This window comes from Hakea prostrata, chromosome 3, assembly GCF_041222555.1.
Source record: "Hakea prostrata isolate BN-2017 chromosome 3, UWA_Hpros_2, whole genome shotgun sequence".
Lineage (NCBI taxonomy): Eukaryota > Viridiplantae > Streptophyta > Magnoliopsida > Proteales > Proteaceae > Hakea > Hakea prostrata.
In genome coordinates this window covers 18810531-18828022 of record NC_142602.1, presented here as the reverse complement: position 1 = coordinate 18828022, position 17492 = coordinate 18810531, and the positions used below count along the sequence as shown (strand labels likewise).

At 40.0% G+C, this 17492-nt stretch overlaps 2 protein-coding genes across 4 annotated transcripts; both read right to left on the bottom strand.

Moving 5' to 3' along the window:
- Positions 1–3742: 3742 nt before the first annotated feature.
- On the bottom strand, positions 3743–10438 carry LOC149021374 (aspartic proteinase 36-like). Of its 2 annotated transcripts, XM_089149615.1 has the most exons (10): positions 9304–10434; positions 8702–8831; positions 8317–8564; positions 7988–8215; positions 6799–6961; positions 6408–6481; positions 5835–5931; positions 5642–5708; positions 4497–4568; positions 3743–4400 (listed from the first exon to the last, which is right to left on the bottom strand). In XM_089149615.1, the coding sequence occupies exons 1-10, from the start codon at positions 9546–9548 to the stop codon at positions 4225–4227; spliced, it is 1500 nt and encodes a 499-aa protein (XP_089005741.1). In that variant the 5' UTR covers positions 9549–10434; the 3' UTR covers positions 3743–4224. The 2 variants fall into 2 exon arrangements, with proteins under 2 accessions (XP_089005741.1, XP_089005742.1); XM_089149616.1 differs by lacking the exon at positions 3743–4400 and having other exon boundaries at positions 5642–5704; positions 9304–10438.
- Positions 10439–10492: 54 nt separating this feature from the next.
- Positions 10493–17429, bottom strand: LOC149021373 (ATPase complex subunit). 2 transcript variants are annotated; one of them, XM_089149613.1, is made up of 7 exons: positions 17061–17429; positions 16892–16932; positions 16699–16762; positions 16279–16467; positions 12634–12705; positions 12139–12317; positions 10493–12046 (listed from the first exon to the last, which is right to left on the bottom strand). In XM_089149613.1, exons 1-7 carry the CDS (start codon positions 17208–17210, stop codon positions 11929–11931), a joined length of 813 nt encoding a protein of 270 aa, XP_089005739.1. In that variant the 5' UTR covers positions 17211–17429; the 3' UTR covers positions 10493–11928. The 2 variants fall into 2 exon arrangements, with proteins under 2 accessions (XP_089005739.1, XP_089005740.1); XM_089149614.1 differs by having other exon boundaries at positions 16699–16767; positions 17061–17102.
- Between the last annotated feature and the right edge of the window lie 63 nt (positions 17430–17492).

Sequence of the window (17492 nt, the reverse complement as noted above, 5' to 3'; positions counted from 1 at the left end):
ATGTCTACAATATCATATATTATAGGTAAAATTGTTTTGACAAGTACTTGTAACCCTTGAAATTCAATGTGATCAGTCTTTCACATAGATACAGTACATTTTCTTCAAATAAAATTTCAGTAATACCCAACCTCTTTACTCTTGTCCTCTTGTCTATGTTACAGTACTGACTTTGAACGTAGGGCCTTTACATGTTTCTTGAATAAAGTACATAGCAAGTAAAAAAAACCCAAACACATAAGAACAATATTACATGATACAACATTGTGATTCAGTCCAACACTGATTGATTATGCACTTGATGAGTAGGGGCTCGCCTTGCAGCACTTAGATTCAGCTCATTGCGTAGTGGCTCGTCATGTATTTTTGGCGATCTCACCTCATGTCCTCTACTATTCACACTGTCATACGACGTTGAAGCTCTAGAATGTACGTACGTTGCTGCTTCATTGCCACATCTGATCTACCCAAATAAAAGAATGTGGATGCTTTTCACCATTTGCTGCTTCATCTTGATTTGAATGTACAACAGAGTTTAAGTTCTTTGTTAGTGTTCCTTTAATTGGATGGAGGTAGAGCATGCTGAGAACAACTGAATCATTTTACTTACTTCGGATTTCAGTTATATTCAAAGGCTTATGATAAGCTCCAGATGTTCGGGGTGGGTCACTTACTTTATCCAATAGGGAGTGATATCCTAGTGACTGGGAATGCTAAGGTGGGTAGCCGGGTTAGAAATACGGGGGTTGTTACATTGTCATAGTAAGATATTGTAAAGCTCCAACCACTTGTCAATATTTAGAAGGATCAGATAATGTATCACCACAACGTGCAAACATCTTAGAACCTGGTGCCACCAGTGTTGTGCAGGGTTTATAGTGTGTCATACTTGGGCGGTGAAGAAGATTAAGAGCATACTTGGTTTGACTTAGTAGCATTCCCTTTGCTGTTTGGGTCACCTCAATGCCCAAAAAGTAATGCAAACGACCGAGATCTGTCATGGCAAATTTTGTGCCAAGTTTCTAAATTATAGTAGACACAATAACAAGATGACCAGCCCTACAGAAGAGTGGAATGTGAACATAGAATTGTCTGCTAGACTTTGAATAAATCCTTTATGGATCAAATAACTCTTGATGTGTCGAAACCATGCACGGGGGGGCTTGCCGCAAACCATATAGGGCCTTTCGCAAATGGCACACATGAGAAGGATGTGTAAAGTCAACAAAACTGAGTGGTCGCCTCATATAGACATTTTCCTCAAGAGCACCATTCAAAAAGGCATTTTTTTACGTCTAATTGGTGTATCAACCAACCACGTGAGACAGCAAGAGCTATCACAGTACGAATGGTGGTTGCCTTCACAACTGGGCTAAAAGTATCAGTGAAATAAATGCCAAGTTGCTGGTTAAACCCTTGGGCAACGAGTCTAGCCTTGTATCGTTCAATGGTTCCATTATTGTTGGTTTTTACTTTATAGACTCATTTACAACCAACTAAATTCATGTGGTTTTTATATGGAACTAATTTCCAAGTGTTATTTGCTTGGATCGCTTTGTACTCAACATCCATTGCTTCAATCCATTTGGGATCTTTGGCAGCAGTTTTGTATGAGGTGGGTTCGGTGATAGTGGTGTTGATGGTGGTGAGTAAGGCATGAGGTAAGGGATGATGGATGGTTAAGAGGGACAATGGGGCTTTGGGACGTAGAGAACATGTTTTGCTACGTGTTTTCATAGGATGGGATGGTGGTGGGGGTGGTGCAGGGACATTGGGTTGGGATGGTGAACTAAATGAGTGGTGTGGTAGGGTGTGTGGAGATTGTGTAAGGGTTTGAGAGGTGGATGAGGCGTTGGGGAATTGGAATTTGTGTAGGAGGATATTTGGGTAGAAGGTGGGGTGAAAATAGATGATTGGGGTAACATGGAAAAGGTGGGGGACGTAAGTGGAGGAGAGGGAAGAGAAATGGTGTTAATGGGAGTGTTGGAAATAGAATTTAGGTTGCTGAATATTTCAAATGGGAACACATGTTCATTGAATATGACATGGCGAGAGATGTAAACACGTCCAGCTGTAATGTGGAGGCAACGATAACCCTTATGACTAAGATTATAGTCAAGAAAAACACACTCGAGTGATTTGGGAGAGAGTTTGTCCTCACAGTAAGATCTAAGATCAAGAAAACACTGACAGCCAAAACCTCTAAGACCCGTATAATCCAGAGAGCATCCAAAGAGTGTCTCATGGGGTGATTTGCCTTTTAAAGCAAGAGTGGATAATCGATTAATAATGTGGACAGCAGTAGTAAATGCCTCAAGCCAATATATTTTAGGTATACTAGCTTGAAATAGAAGCGATAAACCCATTTTGGTGATGTGCCGGTGTTTGTGTTCAACTATACCATTCTGTTCAGGAGTATGTGGACGCGAAATACGAGAAACAATCCCACACTCATCAAGAAAATTTTTGAAAAAACCTCTTGTGAGCTCTCTGGCATCATCACTTTGAAAGTATTTGATTGTGGAGGAATGCCAAAGTTTCTGGGGGTACCATCAAGAGTTCCCATCAAGGGTTCCCAAGAGATTAGACAAGCCGTCCTATCAAGCTTCTGAGAATATTGGGACGACATTACAATTGCAGGCCTCAAAGAGCAAGAGGCAGAGAACAGGGGTGAAGAAGACAAAAAATGGATTCCACCAAATCACCTTGTTGTGAGAGTTAGCGGGGAACATAGGAGGAGCCGGACTTGTGATCAGGAGCCAGACTTGTAATCCAAGACCACCCGGGTTGACCGTTTTTAGCCATGTCGATACCTTTGCATTTGAACTCGGTGCTTGAAGGTAAAGCCATGACCTAGCACAGATGGCCCTGTCGATTGCAGGCTCAACAATTTGGCCTCTTTCCACTCCTTGGTTGTATTCATCGGTCTCGGTTTCTGCTCAGCCTTAATGAAAATTGGTTACCACAAAAAAAAAAAAAAAAAAAAAAAGTGAAGCCGTGAAGCAATGGCATTCAGATATAGCCTCCTGTACGATATTGGAGAAGGATATGATTATGTGGAGGTTATGTCTGACTCACTAGTGTTGGTCAAAGCCCCCTTAAATCAAAAAGCCGATGTCACCTTTGAAGCCCAACCCATCGTAGAGGACATTCAGTTTTTATCTACAAAATTTCTGGGTTTTAAGCCCATTTATATTCTTAGGAAATCAAACCATGTGGCAGATTTCTTAGCCCAAAAAGCCCTCAGGGTGTCATGGCTGTCAGGGTGGCTATGTTCCTTGAGTAGTTATTAGAGCTTTGCTCGTCCAACGTATGCCCTCAACGATACTTTAGGTTACGAAAAAAAAAAAAAACAGATTGGCCTCTTTTCAACTACCTTATCTTCATGCTTAGGAAACTTGCCCCTGTTTATGTATTGTTGTAAGTCTTCTTATCAAACCCCGGCCACCCCGGTCACCTTTCCCTCCACAGCAGTCACCTTCTTTGACTAGATCGCTGGGTTTTGGATCCTTGACGTTATATTTTGGGGTGGCGGCTGTTGTCACTATACCATTGGGGCTTGCTTTCTGGGCTTTTTGGCTGCTTTCTGGTGTGGGGTGGGGTGTTCTTGATGTGTTCTTCTTTTCCTTGTCCTTGGTAGAGGTTTGCTCTGGGGTCCAACGTGGTGCGGTTCCTCAATGATACTTTGGTTCGAAAAAAAAAACAGATTGGCCTCTTTTCAACTACCTTATCTTCATGCTTAGGAAAACTTGAGCTCCTCATGATTTATGTATTGAATTAGTAAGTCTTCTTATCAAAACCACCGAGCCAACCACCGGTAACCAACAACTTTACAACCTCAGCAACAGCAGTCAAACCATTCTTTGACTAGATACAGCTAGGGTTTATGGATCCTTAGACGTTATAATTTTGAAGAGAGTGAGCGGAACATGTTGTCAACTATACCATTAGGGTAAGCTTGAACTTTCATGAGGAATTCTTTTAAGAGTCGTCTAAAGCAAAGCTGCATGGCACCTGCGACCGAGAGAGAGAGAGAGAGAGATCTGCCTCTCAGAGAATTTCCAATTCCCGATGTAAGCTCATAGGCCTCATACTGATGCAGGGGCCATACAGTCGCAAATTCACACCCCATGGAAAGAGATGCCCATAAAACTTGCTCCCTAAATAAATTTGGCAGAGGAAATATACATCAAAGAAAGAATGGATTTCCAACTGTATATTGACTTAGAATCTACGAAATAGAAACTCTCCAAAAAGGAAGATTCGCACAAGGAAAGGCACAATACTGGCAGGTAATAGTAAATGGTGTACATTTCGCAATGAACTGCTGACACTCAGTTGTCCTGCATTGATAATTCCACCTTTGCCAGAAGTCAATGAGACATTTACAGGCGATGAACCTGAACAGTAGTAAGTTCAGAGCGAGGTTAGAGTTATTAGTAATGACCCTTTAATCAAGGAAATAATTGATCCACGGAGGGCTTTGTGAAACTTACAATCAAAATCAGCCCATCCAATCCGCTGATTCACCAAATCATAAACGAATACCTTGTCTCTTAAAGCAAGGTCTGCAGGAAAAGGAGCACAGAGGAAAATGAAATCCAATAGTATTACTTTCTTGCCATACTTAAAGCATGCAGTTTTTAATACAGCATTCACAACAAATGTGCACGCATTAGAACAAGAAAGAAATACTGTTTAGCCATTATCAGATAATTTGGAACAAACATATGCTGTTTGTAAGGATGGTCATATTGGAATTCTTCACAATGAACAGTTTGAAGGAGTTTAAAAGAAGGTTCATCTAACTGTCTTCATAATAAACCCCATGAAGCTTTCACTCATTCAAGCACAGTTTGTCTGTCAAAAGCATATAAAAACACTGACCACATGCAAATATGCATCTGCGCAAGCTCCCGGAGCTTGACTAATGATATTTCAAGTCATCCACTTTTGCAGTATTTATGTATTCCAAAAGATCGTGCCCTTCCCTTAAAATGACTTTCTTGTTCCGCCAAAGCACAAAACTCTCCTCATTGATAGACTTGAAAGAATTTACAGCTGACACTGAATGCATATGCAAGACCTTTACAAAACTAAAATATGATTCTCACTTACGGAAATAATGAAATTATAGGATATGACCTTTCATAATTGTCACAGCACATAGGGGCAAACGCTTCCCAGGGAGCTGGTAAATACTAAGGCTACACTAGATGCCAAGGTGCCAGACTAGTGCCAAGAAGCCTAGGTGATGCCTTGACAACTACACTTGGTATAATGCTAAGATATCTCAGCACAATGACACAGTTGAAATACCTCAATACGCAAAAACCAACAAATGTAATACAACTTTTTTTTAAATGTAGTTAGAACAAGCTAATCCACATTAAAAGTCACATAAATAATAATCATCCGGACTTGCAACAAGAGATGGCAATACAAATGCATGTGTCGGCATGTCCCACACATAAAGCGGAAACTGACAGACGATGCCAAATTAATTGTCCCAGTGACATGGGTGGTTATTGGTGCTCCAAAAGTGTGTAAGAGGAACTCAATGACTGCATAGGTGTCTTATACCACTGGATTTCATAATAAGTACTTTTAACAATGAGAGCTTTTGGTTCAGCGTAAATACCTCCTAAAATTGTCATCGAGCCATCTAATAGTCTCTGAAAGCCAATGCACCATAATTCAGTACCTTCCTGCCACACAAAGTTCACTTCCCAGTCAAGTTGTTTACATAACCAAACCATAATAACTGAGAAAGCCAGAGTATATTCAGACTATAAAGATAAAAACAAGCTAAAAGAAAAGGCTGGAATACTCACCACATAACCTTGTTGTACAACATATTCCACTGGTCTTAGAACCATTGTTGCACCACCCTCAAAGTTTAAAGTGACCACAGGAAATATTTCTTCAACACTGAACCAAGAAGAAGACATTCAAATCTAAGTACAAACAGCCTAAGCAGTGACCAGCAGCACACCATATGGCCTTTTGAAACCCCACATTCCTGGATGGTTCAATACTCGTAGAAGAAAAAAAATAATAATAATGATAGGGAGGGGGAAATCGAATGTAAAGCACTTGCTTGCATGCCAACTCAGGTAGCCTTGGCTCATTCTACAGAGCTTCACCACACCTCTGCAAAGCATAGGTACGGCTACATTAATTATGAGCCTCACCAGACCTCAGTGGTGGGAGCTTCAAGCACCAGGTATACCCATTTTCTAGAAAACTTTCAACAGCTATCTTACATGGGCATGGTCAAAAACCATGCATAGGTGTCATACGAGGGCCCAGGTTTTATATCTCATAACAGGTCCTGGACAACAAAAGGTATTCTTCTTAACAATGAGTAATCAATTACAATGGTAAAGCGGTAATAGAAATAAAACCTGCTAGAGATCAGAAAACATTGGTTCCCTTTAAAAACCAAGCGACGAACAGATTGGGGAACAGTGTTACCTATCTGCAAAATAAAGAGGAAAAGGAACTTCAGAATATGCAGTAGTTTATTTTTTCTAACACATAAGTAAACAGTGAGATTTTCTTAGAGGTGCCTTTGGGGATTTTTTTTTATCTGTTTGTCCTTTTTCTTTTTCTTTCTTTCTTCTCTTTTTTTTCTTTTGGGGGGGGGGGGGGGGAGTCTGGGGGAAGAAGGGAAAGGAAGCGGGGAGCTCAGAGAAATAAACATTACACTCTTCATAGCACAACCTTGCAAACTATCAGAAAAGTGACCTCACAATTAATAAAGTAAAGATCTAGGTTATTACTAGTATAACTTACTGCACTGACAAAAGGTTCATACGCTCCTCCTGCAAGGTATGACAAAGTTGTTCCAGAGTCAATTATGGTTCCTTGGTTGGTCGACGTTGCAAATGCTGCTGGATCAATGGGTAGTATTTGCCCATTGACAGCAATGCTATGCAAATTCACATTATAATGAGGCCTGAAAGTTCAGAGACAAAAATTCAAACGCACAACACAATCAGTTGCCGAATTAAATTAATTTCAGAAGTATCAAGCATTATAAGCCTCTTATCTTCCTTCTGTGTAAATAAACGAGAATACAACTTCGTTCAAACCAAAAGACATCGTTCTACTTAAAACTGCCAAAGTTATAATATATGGGTCATCCAAGGAAAAATGCGCATGCATGTGCAAGGCATAGTAATGAAGTCCCATATAAGTTAAAAGGTGTATAGGCAAACATAGTTTTCCCCTGATAAAGACTACAATCATACTCTACTAAACATTAGCTTATCCTACCCAGCCAAGCCTTCCTCATTAGCCGTCACATCCCTGCTAACCCAAATTGTACCCTTTGTTGGTGCAACCATGAGGACCTTGACCACCTTTTTTTTCTTTGCCCTTTCTCCAATTCCCTTTGGAGAAAAACCTTGCTTCCATTTGGCCCCATTCATGTCACTCCTTTGGATTTGCTAGGGATTGGTCTTGGGTTTTGAGGAGCCTTTCAAGTTCTTCCATCTGTGACTGGATTGGTAAGCTAGTCTTCAGTGCTTCTATTCATCACCTTTGGGGGGAGCGCAACTTTAGAAGATGGACCTCCAAATCCCGTTCTATTGACATAATTTGGAAAGCCATCTATTTTGATGTTTCTGATAGAGTTTCTTCTCTTCCCCATCCCCCGGTTGATGACACCCTAAGGAACAAGCTTATTGTTATATTCTAGGGTCTCACCTCCTCTTTCCAGTCTCCCATATAGAGCTTGATTGTTGTTTTTTCCTTGTTAATTTAATTATTCTTTCATCCAAGAAAAAAAAACATTAGCTTGTCATATTCAAAGCACTCACAGAACCATAACAGAAGATATTATTATCAATCAAAAAAATATATCCAATAAACAATTCAATAATAATGAACTCCACTTGACAAGAATTAATACAATTTAGACGAAAAGATCAAACCCGCACATAAACAAAACAAAATTTCATCTGAAGGGAAGTAGACATACTCTGATGGAACAAGAGGGGTAAAAACCATGTTAGGAGCCTCAATCTCACCAAGAACCCATATGCCCCCTCCAGCATTCGACCCAGACAAGCAATGTGAGAAAACTTTTGGTGCAATTCCTCGTGAAGAAAGTTGTGAAATGACAGAAAATTTAGACTTTCCAAACCCAAAGATCCCGTCCACTGCCTTAGCTGAACTGGTCAGGTCGGCATCCTGGTGGTTGCTACATCTGTTTTAAATGTTCCTATTGAATTCTGTAAGTTTAAACAAGCAAATAGAGAAAGAATGTGGCGGGATGGGTAGGGAGGTTTTTAGGCATGAAAAGCTCACCCAAAAACAATTGAAGCAGAGGAATTTGTGATTGAAGACTTAAAAAACGTGTTGAAATAGAACATGTCCATTAAGTAATAGCCCGATGTTCCACTACCATCACCATAACGGAATGAGTAACTGCAGTGTGAGCCATCAGTAGAGCAGCCAGCTGCTGTCTCCTGAACTGCCAAGGAGCATGTATCAGATGAACAAGATATCATTGAAGCCGTGGATGAGGTTGCAGGATCAAATGAATTGAGCTGGATCTGCCAAAGGAAAAAAAAAAGAAAGAAAGAAAGAAAGGAAATAATACTAAGAATATTTATTCCCTTGATACTAAGTAACCCGGATCAATTTTAAAAAGAAAATGGATGAGTGAGAGAGAAATGAATAGATATTTTACGCTGAGTCCGCTGGATATTGGACAACCATCGCAGGGATTGCAAGCAACCCACAATATGTCACTTCCAGTATCAAGCTGAACATAGAACTCCCTCGGAGGAGACCCCAATTTCACTCTCGTATAATAAAGCCTAAACAGGAAACAACACAATAGGAAATATACGTTAAAATCAATGATACGGAGAAGAAGATGAAGAATCCAACTCTCTAAAGATCCAAATAGGAAAGAAGAAAAATATGTAATCAAGACAAACAAGAGAATGGGAAACGAAGAACACCAAAGAAGGATTAAATACACGGGCACAGATGAAAAATGTACCAGCTGACTATTTATTTACAAAATATAACAACGAACAGCCTATGAGGAGAAGCACTGAAAAACGAAACAGCAACAAGACCAAAACCCAATAACCCAAGTGTTCCACAGCGCATCCCAAACCCAGGAGAAGAGAGAGAATAAATAAAAAAAACTGAAATTCAATGGTAGAACACCCCCCCCCCCCCCCCAAAAGCCAGACTAACATCAAAACGAGTAGATGTCACTAAACCCAGAAGTTCAAATACATCAGACCCATAAAATATAAATATGAAACAAGGAATTACCCGACGGTCGTGGGGTCGTAGGTGCCATCGACCTGAAAATCGATCACCCCACCTATACTCTGCAAGATTCGTCGATGCCTTGCACTGTCACGAGCTCGGAGCTCACCTAATTCGACTCCCAGCTTCACTGGAAAAGCTCTCTCAACCGTCAAAGTTATTGGCGAGCTACAAAACACCAGGGCCGCCGGGAAGAATAGGGCTCCCAGAGCCGAAATCAGGAAGCTGTAATGGAGAAACGGCCGCATTTCTTTGCTTTACTCTTTTCTCCTCTCCTGTATCAGACTCCGAACTACCCAACAAGCAATTTTCCAGACAAAACAAAGAGTTCACAAGTGAATGTGGAAATGAGTGTTTTTCTGCACCTTTGAAGTACATATATACTGCCTTAAACAGCAACACAAAGACTTAAGAGACGACGACTGCGAGAACAATACACCAAACCGCCACACGCAGAGGTGTTCGAAATCCTTCTTTCCTGTTCAATTCTTCATTTTAAAACATAAATTACACAATACAGCGTACGTCTCTCTACCCACTACCCACTACCCACTAAAAATGATTTGGGGAAAAAGAAGTATCCCTTTCTACTACCCCTCCACATGCAAAGCTACAATATGTGCGTCACACGCACGCCTTAATTCCCAAGAACCGATCTGCATCAGTCTGTATTTTTATCCTTATCTAGATCAATCAATCCACCGATTTGGGATCAGATAGAAATCAATATCAATTCCTCACAGTGAACAAACAGGTCTGCGTTTTAGTCTTCTAGACGGGGGCCATCAGAATGTTCATCAATTCAAACAGATATCAGCCACGATAGGTCTTTTGATATCTATTGACGGTAACAATGAAAAAGTACTTTCAGCAGATTCAGATCTGATGATACAGCTTGGTGGGATAGCGTCATAGCTATATCGTGATCTATAAAAAGTGAATGTATCATACTGTCATTCTCCGCAACCCAACTTGCGACATTATTTTTACCAAAAACAAAAAACATTATTTCTTTTTGTTGTATGCTGACATTATCGATTGGCTTATTTAAATCAATTTAAAGGTCGTGACCTATATTGAGATTGAAATCTTCCACATCAAATGAAAGACAAAGTTCATCCCAGAAAAGGAATTTGAAAGACAAAGACTTTACCAAAATCTTGATAGACAGAGACAGAGATGGAGAGTGATTTTTATACATTTTACAAAAGAAGAGAATGCAATCAGAATTTTCACATTTTATACATTTGGATTGGATCAATCTTATTTACTAATCTTTGATTTTCGGCGACCAACTGACAAATCACGATATATAAATTACCATATATCCATAAAGTGGGCCTAAGTTTAGGTCTAGAGCGTCAATAAGAACCATGGGATTCGAATCTAGGAATTCACAGCAAAAGCTTTTCTTCAAGGGTTTTCTATCCCTTCAGCCAATGGAATTTGTATAGTTCTCATTGAGTGGCTTCTAACCCTCCAGCATAACGTTGCTTACAAAAATAACTTTTCCGCATGTTGCAACCTTCACTCTTCTTTTCTTCGTTCCAATCCATTATAAATGCATTAATTACCTTTGCAATTTGCAAAACTTTTAGATTATCAGTACATGACAGCAGCAGCAGCTTGTGCACGCCAAGCCAAGCAATTTGGTTGTCCAAGGAGGTACTAAGCATAATACGATCGTACGTTATACGATTCACACACACTCATCTTCTAATTTGCGATTGGAATCACACAAGATGCCAACATTGTGGTGGCATTTTTTTATTTTTTATTTTTTTCTGGGGGGAGGGGGCAGCAGGGGGAACCAGATGAACTTTTACTAGGGTGGTTAGATCCGCAAATATAATTGGGTTCCACGTGCAACGGTAGGAGTGTAGAACAAGGGGTAGAGAGAGAGGTGGCCGAGGGTGGGACAGCATTTGGAGGAAATAAAGCATGTAAGGCTGATATGAATCTGAGATCCTTTACCCACGAGGGTGTGGAGGATTGTATTCCCCTCATTCTCTTCCATAACACATTTAGGAGAATGATCCAACTCTGATCCACCTTATGAATGCTCAAAGATGAACACCCATCTATAACTGGGTGGGGAAAAGATATGAGTGGACAATCATCCAGATTCCAACTGAGTTGGGATCATGTCACCCCATAAGCCCAAAAGCACATTACATGGAATAGCTTGTTATATATATTTTCTTCTCTCTTGGTGCGGGGTTGATTGTGCAGCCAACAATATCAATGACTAGCTACCGCAAGAGATGAAAAAAAAAGGCTCAAAGCTACCAAATGGCTCTGATGTACATGATTGGATTGACCCCTGTCAAATGCATCACACGGATTGTCCAAAAATTTGCTTCTGGAATGAAAACATAGCCGAGAAGTAGAAGAAATTATTATGTAGAGCCTAGCAAGGTTACATGGGATCAAGGAGTTCATCCACTGAATTTTCCAAACTATTCTCAATAATGTAACCAAAACAAGCAGCATTCACGACTAAAGAATTTGTCATCATATGGGAAATTACCTTCTCTTGAGTTCTCTTCTTTTCCCAAGCATAAGCTAAAGAGCAAAACATGTCAAAACATGGGTGCATGATCGCCTAAGCAAGCAAGCAAGCTGCAATCATTTCTCTTCCAATAAAAGGGACGTGCATGACAGAAGTGACACCAACTCCTCTTTTGTTGCCAATCCAAAACCTTGCCATCTAATTCTACCAAACCTGTCTAGCAGGAAAATGTACCTGTTTGCAAGCACAAGAGTTGAATTCGTATTTCAGAAATAATACCCGCATACTAGGGCCTGGATGAACTAACGCAAGCACAACAATCATACCCTGTCAGAAGGTTCAAAACTTTAAGCTCTTTTCTGAAATCATAGTGGTCGCCAAATGAATATACGAACTGCCTTCGGAGAGCATTATTCTTTTCTTCAGCAGAAGGCTTCCGCATTATCCGAAGAAGCAGCCGCTTTATGGGATTCATGGATAACAACCAAGAGTCTATAAATGAAACCTGAAAGTATGACATTAAACAATATATCAGAACTGCATTTTTTTTTTAGATCCATCAATCCAGGACAATAAAGAAAGCATATCAATTACAAGACAAGGATTTTTGGTTCAAAGAATTTTTAAATAAGTTGCATTCCTTCCAGATTATGTGGGTGGAGTTGACAGATATACTCTCAGAGAAATGTGTTTCACTGTTGGTGGCAAAATTAAGATCTCAGAATAGAACTTTTCCCTCTAGAACATAAGCTTGACAAACAATCAAAAGAAGCATGCAGCAGATATCACAAGGGTATGGTTATATTAAATTCTATAATTACCTCATATATTTGAATATTAGTTGACGCCCTAAATGCTTCCAGAAACGGTACAGTCCAAGACTCAATCATAGCCTGCCAAAGAAAATAAAATTGTGAGAAAAGAGCAACTAAAATATAAATTATCCATAAGAATCTTAACTTCCAACCAATTATTCTGTAATCCAGTTTTATACAAGAATATGGATGAAACAACTAAAATATAATATTACCAATAAAATTATTAACTTCCAGCCAAGTGTTCTCTGATCCCACTTTTAAAAAACAGAGGAAGTTGTAGTCCCAATGATAATGGTTAAAATGTATTGGGAAAGTGGTACAACCACATGTGGGTTCCAACTATCAGGAAATACCCTTGAACTAAACAGAACCAGTCTTATTTTATCTGTAATGGAAAGTATCCAAGATGCAGAAGCCTTTACCCACAGGTAGATAGGAATACCTAGAATACAGGTGTTGGATGGACTGTGATGATTAATCAGATTTGAGAACCTGAATCCAACAAGGAATTAAGAGCAGTGTGTTGAGTGGGAAAAAAGAGAGAAAGGGGGGGGGGGGGGGGATATGTGAATCAAGGGTTGAAAAATAGTTAAACCTCTTAGCTGAAACCGGCACTGCAACAATCAAACAGAGTCAGCTACACACCCATGCTACAACTGATTATTTGCAATGCACACCAACCCTGACATCCTGTAGACAAGGCACTTCCAAATACCTAGACAAGCAATCCACAACACAAAATATATGGAGCTCAGCAGGTTGCTAACATCCACGGAGCAATGGCGTAGTGGTTTTGTACATTGTCGACTTGGGCTATAACCCTGGTTTACGCACCATGAAACCAAGGCGGCACTACTACACAGAAAGAATAGTAGAAACAACTCCTGGAAATCTGCAAGTCCTGTGTCCAGCACTCACTGAGGACCCCCCCCCCCCAAAGATATAAATTGAATTTACTTATAAAATGCCCTACAATTTTGCACGTGTTAGAGGTATTTCAACAAGTACAGCCTACTGCTAGCATACAACTAGCCTAGGTACAAGAATCATAAATAAAAAATAAAAATAAAAACTACCTAGAGATAGAAATTCTTACAACCATACCTTTGTTCTTGGCACCCATTGAAGACCTCGGTCACTAACTTCCCTATAGTGAGCACTAGAATCTTCAACTATCCAAAAGTAATAGAGAATTTGAACACTCTAGTGTACATAAGCAAGCAGATTCTCTTTATTGCAGAGAAACCTCAATAAGTGTTCATAGTTGAATTCATACCTTTCAAGACCTTTAGAAAGCTTCAAAGCTTCATGAATGGTAGTTGACGATGATTCATTGCACTCCCAATAATACTATATACCCTCTTTCAACTTTTTATTTATTTTCTAGGGCTTAACACTCCAAAATTGTGCACAAATGGGTTGACCATATTCTAGGGTAATTCCAACTCTTAAAATGACCAAGATGTGATCACTTGAATATAGACCATTGGGTAGAGCCAAAGGAAGGACCAAATCATTCCAAATGGAACCTGGGTTACATTGTGACAATTGTCTCATCACAACTAGGTCACATGTATCACCAGCCATTAGATCACTGAACCAAATGGGTTGTTTAAAGATCGGAATGAACATAGAAAGCACAAATGGAAGACACATAATGGGTTCTTGATGGGAATAATGGTAAGTGTCTGACATGACATTCCGAAGGATTGAGCATGTCGCAGTTAACAAGACACTCCGCACGACAAATCTTGGAGCACATGGGCGAATCTTCTAAGCCAATAATGATCCATTGGCAAAATTGAAGAGGGCCACCTGATCAAGATCTAATTCACACTATCACGATCTGACTCCTATTGTAAAATGGACAAACAACTCATATTTCTCGTATCAAACATGCTGTTTCCCAAGAAGAGTACATTTTGCACCTTCTTTGTGTAAAATGATTGAGCATTTTGTGGGCATTGATTGCATTAGCCACTAGAGATTCATAAGTCCCTGCCTGTTAAGCCTTGCGCTGAATGTCACATGCATTTTGCCCAGTAAGACAACACCAATTAGCTGCGGCTGCGCCTGCATTTGCAAGCACGGCTGCAGACCCTGACCGGACTGCTATGGGTGTGGCTGCACCACTTGCTGGCCTGCCTACCGCCCTCCCCATGTCATGTTGCTGCAACCCAAATGCAGCCAACCATGCTACCATGCTACCTGCCATCACCCATGATGATCTTATCAATGATAATAGGAACCACATCATCAAGAATTGAGTGCAGCACCTCATTGAGACGGCTTCCCAAACACCTTTGTCTTATGGAGTGATCATAGAGAAACAGCCATTACTCCCTCATTTTGAGTTGGAATGACAATTCCAATTACATTGGAAAGGTCATTTGATGCTCACTCTCCAGAACAACCCTTTTTCCAGTCTGCCACTTGGCCTGCCCAAACAGGCTCCAAACTTACACACACAGCAATAGAAACATCTGACACATCTTGCCAGTCGCAGGCTTCATACAACTCCAACAGACAGTATTGACAACAAATACAACCCATAAAACAACAGAAAGTAAGGAAAGAAGTCACTTATGAGAAAGTAGGGGGGGGGGATTACAGAAATGTCAACTAAAGAAAAAATGGAAGGCAAAGATTGCGGATGGTTACTGACATGATTGATCATGATAGAATTTCTTAGTCTAGATTCTAGGGTGGTAGGTGGCTGCCACAGGGCTCTTTATGGATCCTAGCAGGTTTCCTGGTCTAAGCAGGTCTTCTATACATTGATGAGATTGATGGAATCAAAAGTAGATATGAAGATTGCAGGTTGTAATTTGTAACACAACATATTCTGTAGAAGGTCACAAAGGGAAAATTTCAGAAAAGAAGAATACACACAAAAAGAATGAAAGAAGAAGAAAAAAAAAGGGGGGTTTCATTTGCATGTGAAGATCCACTGTGACAACATGAATTTATATGACTTGAGGAAATTGTTTGCGAGTTCTCACTTTCCACTAGTAAACACAGACATAGTTGAATGTAGCAAGATGATCATAAAGCATGAAAATATAATAATGATATAGCTCTTCCACGAATCCATCTAGTGTAGAGGAGTTCACTGCAACACCATGAACCTGTGTGGCTTGAGGAGATTTTAGCAAGTTCTCGGGTTCCGTTGGTGGGTAGGCCCACAGACACTAGGAACACAGTATAAAGATTCCATACATGAGATAGGTCTTCCAGTATTTGGGCCATGAAATAACACAAAAGCATGTGCTTCAAGATTACATTTCTGACAACATGTTGCCAACCATATAAAGTGATTAAAGCATCTCAAAGAGCAAAAGGAGGTGCTAAGATGCACCTATTTAATTTGGCACGAACATTTGAATAATCTATTCTAGTTCATTACGCTTGTCCTGGAGCTAATTTTTTAAATAATTTATCAGAAGTTTAAAACTGAAGTGTCTTCCTCTGTGTATTTTCATACAGGACAATCAAGAATTAACATTCAGGAAGTCAAAATGCCAGAGCAAGAAAATCAAAATTCTAAAATTATACCATTGTTAGCACATGTTTTCTGTAGCTACAAAAAGAAAAACCAGTGAAACATGTCATACACATCAAATATATTTAAGAGGTAAGATTGGCGACCTGCGAGCTTGCTCGAAATGAAAGACACAACAAAGATGCAGCAGGTACAACAACTTCATTAGCTTCCATTTCTTTTCCTTCAGAGATGACGGGCAGTTTAAGAATTTTCCCATCCGAGAAGTTCACTTCAATTGTGGGGAATTTTGCAGCAGACATAGCTGGAATGATAACCTTATTCGCCATTGCAATCTGAGAAGTCCATGAACAACTATCAGGTCATTATTAGCAGAAGTACTTGTGTTCAATTGTTACGACATGTCTATTCAATACAGGAATATGAAACGATATGTTAGCTGCCCTACGAAGCTTGAAAAATGAAAATACCACCAGTTCAAAGACCTTAATATCAATTCTTAAATTCCTCAACAAATTTACGTTGCAGCCTAGTTTAAAAAAAGTGAGGGAAAAACAATTGATCACCTTACCACCATGTTTCTTGAGCTCAGAAATGTCAGCAAAATATCCTCTATTCATTTCATCAGCACTGACCTAAAGCACATGGAATGAGTTTCAGTAAGTTCATTTCGTTTCCATATTTTCCACCCTTTCTCATCAACCTTCCAATGCAATAACATTTAAAAAGAAAATCCAAGTCGAACGAATGACCACGTACAGTCTAGCGCGCTCCTTTTCAATGGCGGCTTTATTGCCCATCTGCAAAGGAATCGGTTTTTCTCTTTAAGATATTGTAAGGGAATTCAGAAGGAGGAGAAAACAAGACCGCAAAGTCAAACTTTGAAAAAACGGAATTGAGAAATGGCACAATTGTTACAAAGTGGAACCTGGTAGATGTCGAAGGAGCGACGGAAATTCTTCTGTGAGGGAAGGAAGAAAAGCTCGTCTTCATGGCTTCCTCTGAGGAGACTTGTAAGTGCAGCTTTTCCGGTAGTGTTACATTGGTAAGGCTTCATCAGATGCTTCGCCCTCAGCATCTTCGATCTTGACGATTTGCTCCTCTCCCTCTCCTTCTCACTCCTATCGGTCTCCTCTGTTGAGGACGGGCTGTTTCGATCATATGCATTTCAGCAAACACAACAAATGGGAATCGAATCGGTTATAACCAGCCCCGGACCCGATTCTTGGTATTCCGGTTTATGCGATTGAATCCTGGGCTTTTGAGATCAATGGCCGATTCGTTCTGAGTGCAATAACAGCGTTGCTGAAAAAGCCTCATTCTTTTACAAATCTGATCTACATATCATGGATGTACTAGA

Bases quoted from the DNA above. Each gene is read 5' to 3' on its own strand.
- LOC149021374 (XM_089149615.1), bottom strand. From the start codon at position 9,548: ATGCGGCCGTTTCTCCATTACAGCTTCCTGATTTCGGCTCTGGGAGCC. The intron at 5,932-6,407 runs GTTTTATTTCTA...TTCTTGGTTCAG, and splicing joins TGTTTTCTGATCTCTAGCAG to TGTTGAAGAAATATTTCCTG. The intron at 4,569-5,641 runs GTATTTACGCTG...CTTTTCCTGCAG, and splicing joins CTCGATGACAATTTTAGGAG to ACCTTGCTTTAAGAGACAAG.
- LOC149021373 (XM_089149613.1), bottom strand. From the start codon at position 17,210: ATGCTGAGGGCGAAGCATCTGATGAAGCCTTACCAATGTAACACTACC. The intron at 16,468-16,698 runs GTGATCAATTGT...TGGACTTCTCAG, and splicing joins TCAAGAAACATGGTGGTAAG to ATTGCAATGGCGAATAAGGT. The intron at 12,318-12,633 runs GTAATTATAGAA...TCATACTTTCAG, and splicing joins CTAATATTCAAATATATGAG to GTTTCATTTATAGACTCTTG.